Here is a 16,772-nt window from a genome sequence, read left to right as displayed (position 1 = left end):
TAGCTATTAGGGTGCCTGATATTCATGCAAGAATTATGGACCCCATATGGACCCCAAACCTAAAACTATTTGGGAAATTCAACCAGGCTACCTGGACTAGAATTATCATTTGCATAGTGTAACAGGATGGGTGCCTGACAACTACCTAAAAGGAAACAAACATTGAGTCACTAGATCCACATAATAACTGATACTAAAGCACCATGGGTCCGAATGGGAGTAGATTTCAGTTCTGATTAATGGTTTTCTCTTTATGCTGTAGCTAAGGACACCATAATTATAATGCCCCTTGGTAAGATGGAGACTTTGATAAATTCAACTTATTGCAATTTAAGTCTGGGAAGAGTCAATGAATTAACCAGTAACCTATAAATGGAACCCAGTTGCTTACCCTCCATTGTTTCATGCTCATTCTACAAACCCACCTCCTCCATCTATACACTTGTAGCTACCTCCAAACAAAAAGTCTCAATCGCTTTGTCTGGTGGCCAAACAATTTGCTCTCTGCTAAGTCATGGATCAGCTTAACCGATTTCATACATTTCTGATTGACTAGCAGGGAACTAGTCCTGAGCTGCTGCACACTGGTTGATACAGCTTACTCACTGCCTGCCTTCAGTGTTTGTACAAGTTGATTGCCTTTCAGAATCCTCTGCATCCATCATCTTCCCCGATCTCTCACCACATGGAACACTTCAGTAGTCTGCTAGGTTACCATTCCAAGGTGCGATTCAGCACTAGCCTGGGTGCAGATTCACGTCTGATTCAGCTGCAGTCTGGGGGCCGGGAATGCACTGTCACGTCCCTTTCAGACTGGTTTCTTTTTAGTCTCAAGCTAAGCTCCTGACCTCCTCTCTGCTCTGGCTCAGATCATGTGAGTTTCAGTGTTTTGTTTCCTGGCAACAAAAGACAGCCAGAATTCTTCAATTACTCATAAGAATTTTTTTTTTTTTTTTTAAACACTCAGTGGCCTGAACAGGGCCAAGAATCAGAACAATTACGATGAATTGATACGGGGAAGCCATCTTGAGAAAGTCTCAGTTCTACTGCCAGAAAAGAGGAGAAGCAGCATATCAAGTTCTTCATCTGAACAATATGTCGTGGAAATGTTTACCACATTAGTTGGGTTGCAATGTAAACTTTGGTAAAAGAAAGTTACAATAGAAGTGTGGGGAAGAATGATGGCCTGTTTTGAGGGTAAAATGCCAGAATCTTTCATGGAATTTTTAAATTTTAAAACAACTTTATGTATTTATGTATTTTTATGTATGCCACAATTTTATAACTTTGGTTTGACCTCTTGTGGCCTATATATAAAGCATTGCTCTAGTCTCTAACTCATATCATGTTAATAAAACTGAGAAACAAACAACTTGAGAGTCCTTAGGGTAGTTGTTTGGTTTGAGTTTTGCTTCTCCTTTCAAATAGGAGGTGATTAAACTCTTTTAACATGCCCCCTTGTGTATAATAATTGAAATGTGCATCCTGAATACACCCCACCTCATATACAAACAAGTGTGGCATCATTTAGACAAGCTTAACGCTTTCAATATAAACATCGATGTAAAAGAAAAAGATCATTTTTTTGCTTTGTATTTAACAAAAGATATAATCAGATATGCATCCCATAGCTTGCATATCTCTAGACCATTTATAACTCTTCATGTACAGGGATAAAAACACTTGAAATACAGTATATAGCACAGCACACAAGACAGATTAATTCCTCTCTGTTTCAAGACAGCAGATTAGACAGATTGTTTTAGTTTGTCTGATAGTAGGTTCTTGAATTGTATTAGAGACAGTAATTGCTGTTCTGGCTGACCTTGGTGGCCCTACCTTTATAAATGGTTATACTTTACATTTACCATAGATTACCATGGTTTTCCATGTTTTTCTTTTTTTTTTCTTTTTTTAATGTGATTTACCATACTTCATAATGCTTGCCTATGCTTTACCCTGCTTTCACTATGCTTAATCAGACTTTTGCTTTACTGTGGGAAACTTTTACTAGGGCAAACCACACTGACTGCGGGGAATTCTGTTCACCTTTGATTTCTGTTCTTTTACACACACCCACAGTATAATGTATTTGCTTTTTCATTTCTTAGTGATAGCACTTTGTGGGGGTCACTGGAGGAGCCAAGTATCCAAGATCCCAAAGAGTTTGAGGAGCTGTTTTCCAAAGCTGCTGTCCAGCAGACGAAGAAGCCCCTGTCAGAATCCTACGAGAAGAAGGCAAAGACCAAAAAGGTGGGTGGGTATAATGCAGACATTTCCATCAGCTGAATACCCAGGTCTAGCTTCATCCGCATTAACTCAAGACTCAAGTCAATCATTTTGGACTTTCTTTTAGTTTTACCTCATGGTCTAAAAAGACTAGTGAAAGCATTAGTTGCACGTTATACTCCCTTCTTTCTGTAACTTCCCTTTGACATACTGTGTCTATTTGAGCTGAACCATGGCAGATGTTAACTATTAATACTGCCACCCTAACATGTGTAAACCAGACCACATTTACTGTATTTTTATTGTATGTGATAATGTTAATAAGTGGATCTATAAATCTCCCCTGGTTGGAAGACACCAGCTGGATTAATAGTTATTTAAGATACGCCTCTGTTTGGATCATTCAAATAGACCCCACTATGTTTGAGATAGAAGCCGGCACTGTTTCAATATCATGAATGAGGTTGCTGGCATCGTGACCCAACAGCAAAGAGTTCCTATCGACAGAACCGTCTATAACATGAAACCTGTTTCCCAACAGGAGCTCTTCACATCTTTCTTGGTTGTAAACAAACACTATAGTGAAACAGTACTTTCAAGGTGCAAGCCAAAGAATTGAAATTGACTCTGTGTTCCAGATCAAAAACCTGCATTCTTCAGTAATAATATTCAGGTTGGAGTTCAGAATTCTACGAAATACAACTGCATGCATTCTAGAAGCATAATACTACTATAGCGCTGCAGATGACTGTAACATCCAGGAAAAATACTTTACTGTGTTCAGTAAACCAAGTGACTTAACGATGTGAGCTTGCAGTCCAAGCTGGGAATGTGCTGTTTGTGTAACAAAGGCCCTTTATCTCTCTCTGCGGAGGTGTCCAGTGCAAAACCTTGGCACTTCTGCTCACTGGCGGGCAGGTGCAAAACGAGTCAACAGGGTATTGTGGGAGCCAGAACTCAGGGCACAGTGTTTTAGTGTTTCAGCCAAGGGTTCACACTGATGAAGCAAGTAACCAAAACAGAAAGTCTTGATTCTATGAGTTTTATATTTATTTTTTGTGTTTGCTAGAAACTATTGCAACACAGTGGATAAACTTAAGAGAGTGATCACTAAGGCATGATGTCTGGTTAATGTACATTTAAATCAGTAATGTGTTGGGTTTTGTGACATTTACAAGACAACGTCATCACTGTCATTGCATTTAAGCATAAACATAGATGTGTGTCAAGATATTGTGTGAAATGTCTGGGAATCTTGGAGCTGGTGCCTGAGACAAGGGGCTTTTTAACTGCAGTCACTTGACAAAGCATGGATACAACTACCATTGTAAAATACTGATGACAGAACATACTTTTACCAGCTGATTGGCACAAGCATTTCAATGTTTGATGTTTGTTAATTACAATTTTGAGGTCTGTAGCTATTAATTTATATTCTGGCTAGGTGAGGTAATGTGTGTGTTACTTTGTATAAACATCAAGACATCTGGGGAATGTTTATACATGTCAAAGCTTCAAAAATAACCCAGTAAGTGTTTTTATGATGTAGTTTTAAAGTGTATCATTCAATGGAATGATGTCACTGTAAAGAAATAGAAACATATAGTCCTACAAAATATCTGCACTGACATATAATAGCTATCTTGGAATTACTAATAATAAAATAATCCCTTAACTTTGCTTTGTACCCACTATTACCACAGTTGCCAGTCTGTCCTTTTTGAAGTAAGGCAGGGGTGCAGTTACAGTTTGACCACCGGAGGGAGCCCAAAATACATTTAAATGTAAAGATCAATGGTGACCTACAGCTAAAGTGCCACGGTGACTTCCTACCCTAACTACGATAGCTATTGGTAGCAGTGATTACCTTGCTCTATACATCTTAAAAATCATATACTGTAGCAAGTAACATAAAACTGGGCACAGCTGGCGAAATTCCAGTTTACAGACATTTCCCTGCCATTACTGAAAGATATGTCAATGGATCTTGAGACCAGTGCATTGATTAGCATTATAATCCACTAATCCAGACATAACTGGGGAATGAGGTGCAGCCAGAGGAATGTTATTAATTCTCTTGAAAAACAATAAGTATCGCGCTGTTAAACTGTAGCATGTGTTAGTCTGACAGTTTAAAGATTGCTAATGCATTGATCTGAGCATTCATGCTAGAAATGTGGGCTGCCGTCCAAACTGTGGTGTTTCTAACAGTAAGGAAGAGCATGAGGGCATGTCTGTACTGCTAAACTGCAATGTTTTTAAAGGAGGGGCATATAGGGTGAGTCGCTTTGGAAATATAAACGCAGCATACATGCTGCTCTGCTAATCTATTCGAAATGTACACACTGCTTTGAAATACAGCACCTGCATTATTTTCATATACAATCACACCCCTAGAGATGCTGGATATATGTGTTCTTAATTAAGGTTTTACAGAATGTAACACAGGCTTTAGATTCTTTTGATAACGCAGAGGAGGAATGAGTCTTATTTCCAACCCTAAACCTCAACCGTTGGCACCATTAATCGCAAGATGATACACACGTTTTTATTAAAAATCAAACCAATCACTGGAAAAAAAAATGGTGCTGGCTTTACTTGCAGTGTGAATTGGAATAATAACCAAGAGCTCTCTGGGAGTGTGGCTCACTGCTCCCCACTCAGGACTGTCACCATTGTCTTGAAAAGTGCAGCCTGGCATTGATTCAGTCTTCTGGGCTGGAGTTCCTTGCCTGCTGTTTAATTGATGTGCAGGGAGCAGCTAGTGGCAATTGTCTCCCTCTCTCTCGCGCTCTGTACCCCACGCCGCTGCACTGGATCAATCCTGGTGGGCTCCAGGTCGACATAGCCTCAGTTTGCCAGTCACTTGAGCAGAGTGATGGCTCTCCATTCAGTCTGGGCCCTTGCAAAAGGTTTCTACAAACAAATGTAATGACACATGATACAACCAAGGCAGCCATGATGGAATTTTTTTTTTTATTGTTCTGTGAAAGTGAGTATTTATCTCTTTTAACCCTTGAGCTACCCAGGGATGATTTATCCCCCGTTGGTTATCTTTGACACAATGATATCAGATATCTATACAATTTATAAGAAACAACAAAAAATAACCAATATTATTGTCATATAAAGCATGACCCTTATATATATATATATATATATTACCATACCTTCATTGTCTTTCACTTACTCCTTTTTAAGATGAAAGGACTATTTACAGCAGAGCACAGATGCACAAGGCACACATTACCTAGCTTTTGAGTATACTTTTTCACGCAATACATGCTCTTCCCATTTATTAATATTTGAAGTTCTCATTTCAAGCGTTTTAGGTTAAGTTGATTTACATGGTTTCTAAATTGGTACCTGTAAAAGACTTGACAGTTGTAATAACTAAACAAAAATCTGTGTAAGTGAGAATATTGTGGGTAGAAAGGGAAAAGACAAGGATATGTATTAATTAATTAATTTAAGCATGTATATGGACTCTCCTCTCATGCTGTGGCTTATCTAGATGATGTAGAGTGCTGACTTTTGCTTTTGGCATAAATAAAGACATGCATAAACACAATGATGCAGTACAAACACCTCCCCATTTAAAACTATGGCACTGAAGCATAGCGACCACTGATACCACTGTAAAAAAGAGCCGGCTCCTTTGCAAGGAGCGGAATTGGGCTACTTTTAAAAACTCAGCCGCGGGAAATGTGAAGGGGTCGGGGGTTGATAATGTAATTAGATTGGCAGTATAAATTTAAAAGATTGAAACTGTTTTCATGTTTGCAATATTGTTTGGGACTACCAGCATTAGTATTTCAATAATGGGATTACGCTGTAATTCGATTGGTGGCCTGGTATGAATATTGATTTGTCCCTTCAGAGCTTCCGTACGAATATGTTGACAGTGGGCTGTACCGTGGGTCGTCGTTTTTATTAAATGTATACGCGATATCTTTTCTTACAAAGGTTTTTTTTTATGCATAAGCCTATGTGTTAATAGTAAGTTTGCTTTCAGTTAAAACAAATAATTGGGCCATTTTTTGGGATATTTCTGAAGTGACTTTGGGCTATAAACCCAGCAGAAATCTGGCAACCTTGATTTAGCCCCTTTTGACTGGGTAATCGAACCGTTCAAATGACGCGAGAGCTGTAGAACCTCACTACGGTAGCTTTCTTCACTGACTGCAAAATAAAGATATGTAGCACCCATGTATCTTTGCAATGTTGTATTTATTTTTAACCTATGATCTAATATATAGCCATTTGAAATTTTTAATTAACATTACAGTCGTTTTTTTTGTTTGTTTTTTTCCAGCCAACAGTAAAAAAAAATAAATAAATAAATAGAAAATACTTCCAGGCTGCCACGGTTTACGCGACCTCAAGAACAGCTTCTTGATCCATCTTTCGATTTGGTTAGTGATAGAAAAGACAGATGTATGTCGTCCTTGGAGTGACGTGTTAATAATGTTAAAGTGATCAGAAATATCTGACGGGTAAGCAAGAAAAAGCCAGCCATTAAGCATCAACAAACTTCTCAGGGTTTTTTTGTTTTGTTTTGTTTGTTGATCGGGTCCTTGTTGTCGGCACCTCTTGCTGCGGTGCCACGCTATTCCCCTTCATTACTCCCGTTTCCAACACTTTTCTTCAGAACACAGTCACTTTTTAAATAGTTATAAAGTAACTGAACTCACTTCACAACTAAAATCACAGAGGCTGGACTAAACACTACAAAGGTGTATTGTACTGATTGGCTGCCATGGAAAGTTGGTTGCTAGGCAACACATTCAGACAAAGGCAGGTAAGGGAGGGACCTATTGGCAGTACAATTGAGTACAAAGTTCCAGTAATAATAATAAATTAACATACCTGTTTCTTAATTAATTAATTTTTAATTGCACAGGTATTCGCGACCCCATTAGAAGGCAACTGCAGGTCGCGACCCACAGTTTGAGAACCGCAGCTCTTTATAATCATGTACTGTTTTGTGGCGTCTTGAGCAATAGCAGAACTGCTGTTTACACATACTGTACTAACTCTCAGAAGCTTTCTTAGTATTTAATCCAGTACTGCTTCAAATGTTTAATGATAAAGATGGAAAATTGGCTGTCTATCTGGGTAGCTGCAGAAGACTGTGCTTTCACTGTTACCTGAGACCATTTCGCAGACACTGATAAATAACAAGAAGAATTGAAATGTTAATTGTGTTCTTTAGCAGTCCTGCGGGACGTATGAGGAAACGGCATGTATGAGCGTTATGGAAATGAGCATTTTTTTCTTGTCGGCGCTTTTTTGCCGGAAACATCCACTGCCACTATTTTTCCCATACCAGTGCAAATAGGAGACTGCCAGGTAATTTGTATCATGTGTTCAATCTAAATCAAAGCCATTCAGTTGCTCTTGATTTTTTTTTTCACTCTGACGATTATCATATCAAAGACACTGGATGACATTGAAGATAATGACTTTTCTGTTATCTTTACCTTCTAGCTGGCTTTGAGTAATTCAAGCATGTGTTTTCATTTATGGTCTAATATGAAGAGTGATATATTGAAGGGCAGGCTTTTTGAAGTAGAAAGGGTGTTCATGTCACAGCATTTTCCATTTGAATAATTCTTCGAGATGTCGTACACACTGATGCATTCCCAGAGGAAATACATCAAGTGGACGGTGGTTACTGTTTGTGTTGTAAATTCAGTTTGCATAGAAGACTATGTGCTATTTCCTCCTCAGTAGGCGTGGGCAATTCTGATAAAATAACTGTGTAACTGAGCTTTTCGTATCTAGATGCAAGGGAGAAGTATGGCAAACAGATGTGATAAATAACCCCCAATATTTAATTATACTGTATGTACTCAAAGCAACAAGAGATCCTAAAGACATGGCTTTATAAACATATCAATGTGTAAAGGATATGCCATATATATATATATATATATATATATATATATATATAGATAGATAGATAGATAGATAGATAGATAGATAGATAGATAGATAGCGTTTAATCAGTCTGGATTGGTATGTTTTTTCAGTCAGTTTTGTAATGTACCACGGTACAGTTACTGGTCATGTCACATGTGGGTTTTGTGGTTAAATCAGTTCCCTTATAAAAGCTTAGCCATGGTACATTTTCATAGCAAGTTTGCAGTTTCGGAATGCTTTTTCTGTGGTTATACTGTGCATTTACCATAGTTTACAATGATTTTCCTCATTTTTTTTACAAGGATGCTGTCACTATGCTTTACCACACTTTGGGAAACGTTTATATGGGTTACACAGTAGGTTTGATCTATCCAAGAATTTTGGATAGAACATATATTTAAATTGTAATTGCTGGCATTCATGACTTGATCCCATAGCTTTGTATAGATTTCTACTATGTTGTTGTATACTGTCAACTGTATCATTAGTAGTTTATACTATCATTAGCATTTTCAGATTGGAACGTATTCAGAATATGTCCTGGAACACCTAGAATGCTATCCTATTTTTATACTGGGAAAATAGTTAACCTAATGTCAAATTGTGAGTAATGGCTCATTAAAGTGGCATTGCACATTCACCTTTTGTAATTAAATACTCACTTCTAAGGGGTTTTTTTTTCCCCCTTCAAATGATTCAGTAGCAAAAGAGAACTAGTAATAATAACAACTGCAACCTAATGAAGAAAGTAGAAAAGTTAACTTTTAAAGTGGGGCTTTACCTTGCCAAAAACATTTTCTAGCTTTATGGGTAATTCAGTCGTAAGTAATTGTGGCCATGTGTATGCACAAATAAAAATGCTGTGAATTTATAGTTTGTTATAAAACTGTAGCCCATTCTTCCAGGTTGGAAAGATTCCATTTTATGGTTTTTTTTTTTTTTTTTTTTTTTTTTTTTTTTTTTTTAAAACCTACTTTCTCACACAAAGACACTAGTTTTTTTTTTATATATGTTTTTGTATCTTTTACATGGTGGGGATTCCTTGGTTCGTGTGTTATTTAATAGCAACGGTACGGTGCTAACACTTCCTCAGTCTGGAAAAGCTTAGCTTCAAACAAGGCATGTCTAATAGGGATTATGACAATGTATGAATTTGCCCCGAATAAGGTCAATTGGAAGGTCACAGAAAGCTGTACAAATTACATACTGCCAGAGCCTGTAATTATCCCTGTTAGAAGTTAATCTTCTGCCAAGTGTACAAGTTCAGAAGGCATGTGTAGAGCTCAGAAGGGTGACCTTGTGTGACTGCTCAGGGCTGTAATTCCTACCTATCCGAAGAGAATATTAAATACTTTAATATTTCCATGAAGTTTATGGTGCACGGAAAGTGAAAGGGTCTGGGAAAATAGGTTGTTTTAATGGAGAGGAGAGGAAAGATTTTGAAAGCTTTGATAATTGTGGAGCCCCTTGATAGTAATGATTGTTTATTCTAAAAATGACATTATATTAGAGTTTTTTTTTTTTTAATTTATAGAAACATTCTGTGAACTCTCCCTTATTAAAGTTTCCCATAGTAAAAGCATAACAAATTATAATAAAGGATAGTGAAAGCATGGTAAATCACAGGTAAGCATTGTAAAGCTCAGAGAGGTATGGTAAAGCATATTAAAAACATGGCAAACCAGGGTGAATTAAGGTAATTGCAAGGTCAAATCATGGGAAAAGTATGGGCAAGACTGAAAAATGACCATGGTATACCCATATAGACTGGCAGTAGCCAAACACAATAGGAAAAAAAAAAGTTAAAAACAAGATCATATAATTCAAAGCAATTGGCCATATTATCAAAGAAAAGCATTATACTTTAAAACCAACATAAATGTTACTTGGAGGAGAACCATGATATATGAAACTCAGCACTATGTCTACTTTGGAGGACTGACATTCAATTGAGAATTGCACAGATTAGAGTGTATAATTTGATCTGTGTGGCCAATATATCAAGGCTGAACAAATTGCAAATGTGCTTCTGCAATTTAAAAGCTGAAAGTTGAAAAGTTGAGTCCCCATTTTCAAACATGTTTAGCACAGAAGAACACTATAGTCAACCATTGAAACACTAGGATCTACTACTCCAATTCCAATGCAAGTTATGTGTAGCGGGTTTTTGGGTGTTTTTTTGTTTTTTTTTAGCAGAAAAAAAGGCTGCTTTGAGCCATCCTATATTACCACAAGCTAGCATGTTTTATATCATTACCAGTCTGTTATACTGACAGCTGTCATTGTTTTTCTTTCTCTTTTAGATTGTTAAGCTTCTGGATGGGAAGCGTTCTCAAGCTGTTGGGATCCTGATATCTAGTCTGCACCTAGACATGAAGGATATTCAGCAAGGTGAGTTCACAATCAGTCCATCACATTGAAATTAATTGACATCACAGCTCATTGAACTGAATGGGAAGACAAGGGCTAGAAATAAACCACAAACCATACACTTCCAAGACTAACATCTTATCATTCAACTAAAGAGTGAGCTCTGTAATTAAGAGGTGAGTATGTGTCCTGTGCTGATGTCTGCATTATTAACTCATCAGCTGCGAGAAGGAGATTCATTAGATTCCCCCTCCCAGTTCAGGGAGCTTCAACATTGGGATCATAACCAAGACCAGGTCCCCAGGATATTTATTTATTTATTTATTTCACTTTGTGGCCACAGGGCCAGCACAGGTGCATCTCAGTGCAGCACTAATGCAAAGAGAGACCTAAGTAATCCATACTCAATAATAAACAATACAACAATTATACATCCAAGCAATATCATATGGAATGACTTTAGTTAATGACGTCTCTCGCAATATGCTTTAGCAATAATAATGCAAAAAGCACAGCTATTTAATTACTTGTTTAAAGTGCAAGGATTAGGATAATTCCCCCTAAGGCTAGGCAGTGGCTGGATGCAAACTGCAATCCACACGGTTGAAACGTGAACATCTTACCTTTCATCTAAGAGTGAGCTCTATAGTGAGTATGCGTCTTGCCGATGTCAGTATTATTAACTCGTCAGCCAGGAGGAGATTCGTTACAAGTTCATGGGTCAGATCAACCTGCAGCACATAACAAAGGCCACAGCTTACAGGTTCCAATTCCATTCTAATTCGACCGTAAATGTAATCGTAACATTTATTACAGTTGTCTAAGTTCATCCTGAACATGTATTTATTTATTGCATTTATATAGCGCTTTTTATACAAAAGTATCGCAAAGAACTATACCGTACATAGCAGAAAAAAAGAACAAACCACATTTGTATAGCATGTCACACATACAACTGCCACAGTCAGACCATTTAAATAACAGTATACACATAATAATACAAAACCAGCAATTTTAAAAGTTACATTAAAACCCACTAAGATTAAAAAGCCATTTTATAAAAGTGTGTTTTTAGTCTTAACTTGAAAACTGTAATGGTCCCAGCTTCCCTGACAAACAAAGTTAGAGCATTCTGTAATTTAGGAGCTCTGCAAGAAAAAGCCCTACCTCCTGTGTTGCTTTTGTTAACCCTAGAAATAACCAGCAGCCCCGCATCCTGTGATCTCAGAGTGCAGTTTGGAAGATACAGGGTCAGTAACTCTTACAAATGACTAGGTGCTAATCCATTCAGGGCCATGTAAGTTAACAGCAAAATCTTAAAATCAATTCTATACTGCACAGGGAGCCAACATAAAGAGGCCAAAACAGGGGTAGCATGTTCAATTTTTCTGTTTTTACTTAGAATTCTAGTGGCGGTATTCAAGCTGCAAGTGGGATACCACATGTTTTGGGACACTAGAAAAAAGTGCATTACAATAATCAATTCTAATTGAAACAAAGGCATGCATTAGTCTCTCGGTATCAGATACGGAAATAATTGCTCTAAGTTTGGCTGTATTTCTCAAATGTTAAAAAGATACTTTAACTTCCCTAATATGAGTCTCAAATGACAGATCAGGATCAAAGATGACCCCCAAACTTAATTTCTAGTTTAAGTTTTGATGAGAGACTGCAAGGATCAAGCTCATGTAATCCCACATTTCCTTTTAGTTGGTTCTGTGATCCCACTAGCATAACCTCTGTTTTATCTGAATTCAACATTAGAAAATTCTGCGACATCCAACTTTATGACTATCTATGTGAGAGCTTTTGAGGTTATGGCTGAATATAGATATGCCATAATCTTGCTCATGCACATATGTGAAAATGTCTGTTGGAATTCATTTATATAAAGCTAAAATGATATATTACAGTGTCACAGAAGCCCCTGCAGTGTTTACAAGAAACATGTTACTTTATCTTTGCTGTATCCCCTGTTGTCCGTATAGCATAAATTTTTTTTCAACCTATTTAAGATAGTTTTGATATTTCTGTATTCACACATCATAGGTAAATAAACTAAGGAGTTACATTTTTTCAACTTTTACTCTGGAATGTTCGCCAGGAGAAAGATTTTTTTTTTTCTTCTAAACATCGCAGTGTATCCAGTTCATGCACCCTCCTGCAACAATGCTGGTGCTCTGATTGAAATAATTGGCATATTGGGGGAACAGAAAACTGGCATTGTTGCAGGTGGGAATGTGATCTTGATGCACTGCGATGCTTAGAAAACAATTTTTCTCCTAGCGAATGTTCCTGGGTAAATGTTGAGAAAAGTATTGCCCAGTTGATTTATGACCCTTGATGTGTGACTAAAAATTTTAAACGAGTCTGCAATATGTTTCGAGATACAACGCTGTGATATGAATGATGCCTTAATGTGTTTCTTTTAACTTTTGTAGGATATTTTGTAATACTTGTATGTCCCATTTAATAAGCAACATGGTACTAGTTGAAAAATGTATAGGGGCTTATGTATCAAGCTTTTGTGACGGCATTAAGGCCATAGCACGAGTTTACACCTGCCTCAAAATTGCCCGTATGCATCATGACACTTTTGGCAAGTTAAGGCCGTGTTACACCGTCATGTCAAGCCTTAGTTATATGCATGGGCAAATTGTAGGTGGGGCTTATTTTAAAATGAAGTCTGTGATATTGAAATGATATTTATCAAGCAGCAGAACAGCTGTGCCAGCTCTAAAAGGGTCCACAAATAAGTCCGATTTCAAATTGGTCTTATTTGGGTGCAAAGAAAAAGTCATAAAGCAGCTGACAGAAAAGAGTGATGTTTTTGCAGTCATAACATATTTCTTATGATGGAGAGTACAGGCTCCCAACCTTCCTGAACACCCCAGGAACAGAGGGAGAGTGCTGAGAAGAAGGGAGAGTATTTAGGGTCCGCATCCGCAGGGTCTCTTTGAGGTGGAAATTGTAGCTCAATACAAGCTAAGCAGCAGCGTTATTTTGGATTTGTTGGAGGAAATGAGGGCTGACATAGAACCAGGTGTCGCTCACACACAGGCAGTGCTGGTGTTCTGAAAATCGGAGCCTTCCCTTTCAAATGGGCCACCTGTAGCACAGATTTTCAGACTAGACAGAAATAAGCTACCTAGATCGAACAATACGAGGAAGCTCATTTGGAGAAGCTGAAATGACTACTCCAAAAGAGCAGCGCATTTAAATGTGGCAGCTTACGCCGTGCTTCATTAATTTTGGTCCAGTTAATACATTCAGGATCAGGTAAAATCTGTTCTGCGTAAGAGCACTGCTTTACCCTCCAGCAGTTTATCGCTGCGTCGGTCAATCTTGATATTTGACCCTATAGTGTTTTCTTTACCCAAGTATTCTTCCAGCGCTTTAAGCTGTTTCTTTTCAATTTTTACATTCTAGAGGCTTTTTAAACTTTGAACTGTAAAAACTTCCAAGCACGGTACTCCTCATCAAAGGATTTTTGATATCTGTCTCAATAAGGACATGAAGATATTCAACATAGTTTAGAGGACAGTACTGACACCTCATTGTGTAGGTTATATTGTGGGTAGGGAGGTATGTTAATATTATGTACCTACACTGTACATTTCTTTCCACTGCATCAAATTAAATGAAATGGAAACGTTTTTATGTAGCCAAATGACCGGGAGCAACAATATGAAAACCAAATGAATATTTGTGCTTGCAACAAAATTGTTGTAAAAGACCGTCAAGAACCAAAAGCTGCTTTACATTAGAATGGATTACTGGCAAGAATCCACCCTGAAAAATCAGACAGCCCAAGCCTGGAAGCCGGGACTTCATGAGATTAAAGAGCTGTGAGTGGCTGGCACTGCCTGTAGTCCACGGTGTTACTCCAAGTGGGAGTCTGTTGCCATGGTCAAATTCCATGTGCTCAACTTTGCTGGTGAAATTCCTCACTGGACCTGCCAAATGCAAATTACATTTTCTTTACTTCCTGTACAGACCCTTTCTCTTCATTCTTATCCACTTGAAAATGTAACTGATCCTAACTAGTTCCAGGAAAAAATAAAGCTGTTATTTTTGTTATTTACAACAGTTTCCGGATTAGAAAAGGAAATCTTGGCAAATGGATTTCTGTTTTGGTTGCTGTCATAGTGCAATAAATACTGCTACAGCCAGCTTTTTATCTGTTCGCTTTTGTATCCCGCGCATGTGGAGAATTCTTTGGACATCGAGTAAAATCAAAAATAGCTTCTCATGATTAATCTGCTGTGTCAGGCCATAGAAACCAGGAGAACAAACCTGAACACTAAACAATAGAGAGAGGTCAAATCATGTGAATTTCTTCAGCCAATGTTTTAATGCATGCGCCTGCTAGTCTAAGTGCGTGAAGCTGATCTGTTTTTTGTCCTCAGTGATGGTTATTATATCCTAATGGGTACAACAGTGCACTAATGATCCTTCTCTATATAAATTAATGTTGTTGTGTGCAGATGCCATAGAGCCACATAAAAACGCTTGCCTTAATTTACCAGTCATATACAAGTGAAAAAAACACTTTTGGCCAAACAGCATTTTTTTCTTCTTTTTTTTTTTTTTTTTTTAAAGTAGAGAACCACCAATAGAATTAGCAGCTTTTCACAGCATGTGTCGACTTCCTTTCGACTTAATGTGAGGTGTAGGTGAAATGGACAACCTAATCTGACAATGTAGGAAAGCCAGTTAATAAAAACTTCTAAAGAATCAGCCCTTTTTACCCAGAGCTGTTGGCAAATTAAAAATACATCTGACATTGAATGTAATTACAGCCACTAAAGGGTGAGGTTCTGGTTAGTTTCCACAGAATGAAGGTAAACTTGCTTCGGCCACCAAAACTCACAGGAGAGCGCGGCTCCTTATTGCTGATGTGTTGAGTGAGAAGTGGAGTGGCACCACATTCCCAGCCCTTTCATCTGCCCATGCTGGGGTATCTAGGCTGAACTTTGCACACCTATCCCCACTGTGTGCTCATTTGATGCATTATTGAACAGTTCAAGGTAGATTGTTGAGAAACGGACTGTTGAGGCGTGCGTAATCCATTTTAATAAAATGTGAAAATCACCCCACAGCTTATTTTCCTAATCTCAGCATGAAGCAGTGTACATGCGCTCTGAAGATTTTGGAGATTCTAACTTTCAATTGTTTAGCGTGAAAATTGACTGAATTTTCTGACATTCATTTTTCTGGTGGCTTAAAGTATTAAACTGATTTATCCATTTATTTAAGTTGAGTTGTTAATTAACTATTAAAAGGCATTATGTATAGGTCTTACGAGTTTAACAAAATAATAAGTTTACCATCATTGCGTGCAATTTTCCCCTTGTTCAATGCATTGCATTGCTTTTTGGCTGCAGTTTATTAGATGATAATGCATTGCCCTGTTCTTGCAATGTAACAGTTTCTCAGCCTCAGAGCACTGGAAAGCTAGGCAGGGCCAACACGAATTACCTCTGACATATTACACCCACCATAGAGTAAAAAAACTAAACAATTTAGAAGGTAATTTTGACATTGCTAAGGGGTTGAAAACAATCAGAAATCACAATGGATTCATGCCATAATTAAAAAAAAAAAAAAAAAAAAAAATACATGTTACTGGCAATGCTATAGCACATACACCCTACATACTGTACATACAGAAACAGCTGTCGCTGTTAAATGATGAATATAGCTGTATTTATTATTGTACATGTTATGCTGCTGCAGTAAGTTACCATTACCATATACAATGTTATATGTGTTTACATATCCGTCTCATGGTTTAAAGAGAACACTAACAATAGGTATACACAGACTGCAGAGTGCACAGTTATATGGTCTACTGAGCTGAAATTTATAAGGGAATGTAAAGCTTGTTTTCCCATAAGTTTCCAGACACGTCCATACCCAGAAGAGACTGCCCCATTTACATAGACTCAGTATACAGTACAGTAAATACAGACTTATATTATAAATGGTAATGTAAAAGCACTGTGCCTTGAAGATTATCACTGCTTTTACAGCCAGGGCAGAAACTGTTGTATACACTCTACATGGTAAACACAATAACTGGCTTGGTTTTGTACTAATCTTCAACAAACCTTTATAATACACTCCTAGTGTCATAGATGTTTTTGGCTATAATCAGATACATTTACACAATTATTTTATAACCTGTAAATTCACTCTTTCACTTTCTTACCTTTGTGATTATGAGGATAAGCCCTTCTTATAAG

The 16,772-nt window shown here is 37.6% G+C and overlaps 1 protein-coding gene across 1 annotated transcript in view; it reads left to right on the top strand.

Annotated features, from left to right (window-relative positions):
* Positions 1–16,772, top strand: part of LOC121325033 (formin-like) — a 121,176-nt gene that overhangs the window by 49,646 nt on the left and 54,758 nt on the right. Inside the window, 2 exon segments of the mRNA XM_041267331.1 lie at positions 2,112–2,253; positions 10,458–10,545. Coding sequence (XP_041123265.1) covers positions 2,112–2,253; positions 10,458–10,545 — 230 coding nt within the window.

The sequence above is a fragment of the Polyodon spathula genome, chromosome 12 (genome assembly GCF_017654505.1).
Source record: "Polyodon spathula isolate WHYD16114869_AA chromosome 12, ASM1765450v1, whole genome shotgun sequence".
NCBI lineage: Eukaryota > Metazoa > Chordata > Actinopteri > Acipenseriformes > Polyodontidae > Polyodon > Polyodon spathula.
The sequence above is the reverse complement of the archived record's forward strand: the minus strand, read 5'-3'. Positions and strand labels throughout refer to the sequence as shown.